General features: G+C 36.1%; 1 protein-coding gene across 1 annotated transcript in view; it reads left to right on the forward strand.

The window, feature by feature from the left end:
- ass1 (argininosuccinate synthase 1) overlaps positions 1-3,330 on the forward strand; it is a 32,490-nt gene that overhangs the window by 9,469 nt on the left and 19,691 nt on the right. The window contains exons 7-8 of the mRNA XM_016484476.1: positions 535-605; positions 687-717. Of these exons, the coding sequence (XP_016339962.1) occupies positions 535-605; positions 687-717 (102 nt within the window). The remainder of the gene's footprint in view (positions 1-534; positions 606-686; positions 718-3,330) is intronic.

Genomic DNA, 3,330 nt, shown 5'->3' on the forward strand with positions numbered 1-3,330 from the left:
TGTGTGTGTGCATGAGTGTGTGTGTGTGTGTGTTTAGAGTGTGTGTGTGTGTTTAGAGTGTGTGTGTGTGTGTGTGTGTGTGTGTGTTTAGAGTGTGTGTGTGTGTTTAGAGTGTGTGTGTGTGTGTGTGTGTGTGTGTGTTTAGAGTGTGTGTGTGTGTTTAGAGTGTGTGTGTGTGTGTGTGTGTGTGTGTGTTTAGAGTGTGTGTGTGTGTGTGTGTGTGTGTGTGTTTAGAGTGTGTGTGTGTGTGTGTGTGTGTGTGTGTTTAGAGTGTGTGTGAGTATGTGTGATGCATCTGTAAGTGTTTCCGCATTAAACACAAATGAAAGCATCAGAAATACTACAGACTGTGAATAAAACAAAGATTATTGGTTGTGCATTTTACAAGAAAATATTCGTTCAAAATTTCATGTTTAACTCAACGTGTTACTTCTAGTTTCTTTGTAATTGTTTGTGAAATTTACTAGCAATTTCTAGAGTGAATATTGTCTAAAACTCAGTCCTGTAGCTCATATGTTTGTTGTCTTTGCTCAGAAACACGGTATTCCTGTTCCTGTCACACCGAAGGCTCCGTGGAGCATGGATGCAAATCTCATGCACATCAGGTGAAGTCTCTGTTTACCTGCATGCATTCTTTACTGGTGTTATTGCATTACAGAAAACTTACTAAAAATCTCTTTTAACAGCTATGAATCTGGAATTCTGGAGAATCCGAAGGTAAGAGATCGTTATGATCAAAGCTCTGCAGATTCTAAACATATAATGCAATGCAATCCAGTGACGATTGAGAGATGAAGAAATAAACCTTCCTCAAAGAATCACATTTGAAGATGATTTAAAAAAAAAAACGATGTCTGGATAATCGAGTAAAGCAAAGTTATTTCCGTTCAGACCCATATGGCAAAAAAATACAAAAATCCCAAAAAATATATTTGCTTTCAATGTAAATATATTTTCTACTGATATATTTTTTGCTCATTTTGTTTGAAAATGCATTTTAAAAATATACATGTATTTTTAAAAACATTTAAGAATTTATTTAGCCCTCCATATATTTTCAATCCAAGACAATACATTCTCATTTGAAGAAAACTTTATTTATTTATTTACTGAATGCATGTGAACATGTAACAACATTTGAAAAATGTTATGCAAAAAATTACACATGCATCTTTTATGCCAAAAATCATTAGGATATTAAGTAAAGATCATGTTTCTCATGTTTCAAACATGAGATTAACTCAATATTTGAATGTGAATGTGACGAGTTGCTCTGAGCTTCAAACATCTGGATATGCTTTGGATGTCTCAATTTTGAGATTTCCGTCGTCATTGCTTTCATTTTTCATCATTTTCTTCTTCGTTTTCTGTTAATGAGCGGGGAGATGAGATTTATTCCAGGTCAGAAAAGAACAAACAGAATTGTGAGATGTAAACTCAAAATTCAGAGAAAAAAGGCCACAATTGCAAGATAATAGAATTGCTAGAATTCTGAGTTTATATTCGCAACTCTGACTTTTTTCTCAGAACTGCATGAAAAATAAATCAGAATTGTGAGATATAAAAGCTTCCACGAGGCATTGCATGCATGTGTTTTTGTATTCAATGCTTTTAACCCTGTGCAACCTGACCAATGAAATTATAGCATTTGAAATGGAACCACTTATTAACCCTTTAGACAATTTTATTTAGACATGGAGCTTTAATTACTCATAATTATAATCAACACACTTTTGAATATCCTTTGGATGTCTTAATTTTCCACCATCAATTTTCACCATTTTCTTTTTTTTTATTCTGTGGTGAATTTTTTTTGAAGAAAGTCAGAATTCAGAGTTTATATCTTGCAATTCTGTTTTGTTTTTTTTTTTGGTTTCTGCCACAGAATAAATCTCATCTCACTGCTCATTAACAAAAACAAAGATGAAAATGATGAAGAATTTAGTCTGAAAATAGTCAGAAAAACCTTTTTTTTTTTTTAATGGAACTGTTTATTGACCAAAATATATTTTTGATAATAAGTCTTTTTTAAGTGTCATATTTGATCATCAGGCTCTTATGGCTCAAATAGTCTAATATAGTGAGAATACGGAGGAAAAAACTGCTAAAATTTATTCAGTGACTCAAACTGAGCAAAAATATGAATTTGCTGCAGATACTGAGATAAAATGCTATAAATATCAGTCGTCTCTATATCTCCAGTAATCTGTCTCAGTGAGATGAGATTGAAATGATCCAAACATATAATGCAGTGATTGAGAGCTGAAGAAATAAAGGCTCCTCAGAAGATGTGAGATGTTCTGGAGGCTTGTGAAGATCATTCCTCCGCTGAGGAACAGTGAAAGTAAAGCTTCTGGAAACAAACGCTCCTCAAAAGATCCTGAGGATCAGATTTGAGACTCTAAAACATGATTGATGGAGAATCAAGTAAAGCTGAGCTGCTTCCGTCCAGTAAGTGTTCATCTGGAGATATTACTGCAGTTATTCTGACCTTTACTTGATCAAAATCAATCAATCAGAGGCCTCAGGAATAGAGTTAAGGATCTCAGGGTTATTAAGACGCTGATGCAGATCATCTTCTCTCATCAGAAGGAGAATGTCTCTCTCGGTTCAGGACACGGTGATTTACGCCTCACTTCCAATCCACTGGCCAGATTTCACTGCTTTACTTTCATCTCTTCACTCATTCTTTCCACTTTTTCCCTCATCGCCGTTCCCTTTCCCCGTCTCTTTCAACTCTGGGCTTTGATTGAAAGCAAATGAGGCAGCTAACATGTGGAAAGAGAGAAATTTACTTGCTGTAAGTTCATGCGGCTGTCGTCTTTCAGGACAACAATATACGGCCAGCTGAATAAAGCGCGCTCCAGCGACATGATGCTTCTCTTCACGGACCATTTGCCACCAATGCCTTCTCTCTGCCTGTCGTTCTCTCTGTGGATTATTCCTACCTTCGCCTGTCTCGCGGGGTTAAAGGGCGAGACCAGATCCACCAGCAGGGGGTCAGAATTGAAATTCATTGATCCCATCACATTATATCAAGCGTTGAAACGTGTTGAGATTCACCTGATTCTTTCGTCGCTCGTAAGACACTGTTCAGGTCTGGATCAGTCTTTAATGTGAGAGAGGCTCAGTCGCTTGTGATGCAGTGAATCGTTTAGTTAAAATTTTGGTCAGTTCAGTTCATGCAATGTCATATTTTGACATTAGCTGTTGATTTGACGTTGAAAATAGTTTTTGGCAAAATAAAATGAGTTGAATTTTGCCATTTTGCAAATATTTTGCACAGATTTTCCATTTGACTATCCCCCCCCCCCCCCTTTAAGAAAAATT

This window comes from Sinocyclocheilus anshuiensis, unplaced genomic scaffold, assembly GCF_001515605.1.
Source record: "Sinocyclocheilus anshuiensis isolate Anshui unplaced genomic scaffold, SAMN03320099.WGS_v1.1 scaffold745, whole genome shotgun sequence".
Taxonomy (NCBI): Eukaryota; Metazoa; Chordata; class Actinopteri; order Cypriniformes; family Cyprinidae; genus Sinocyclocheilus; species Sinocyclocheilus anshuiensis.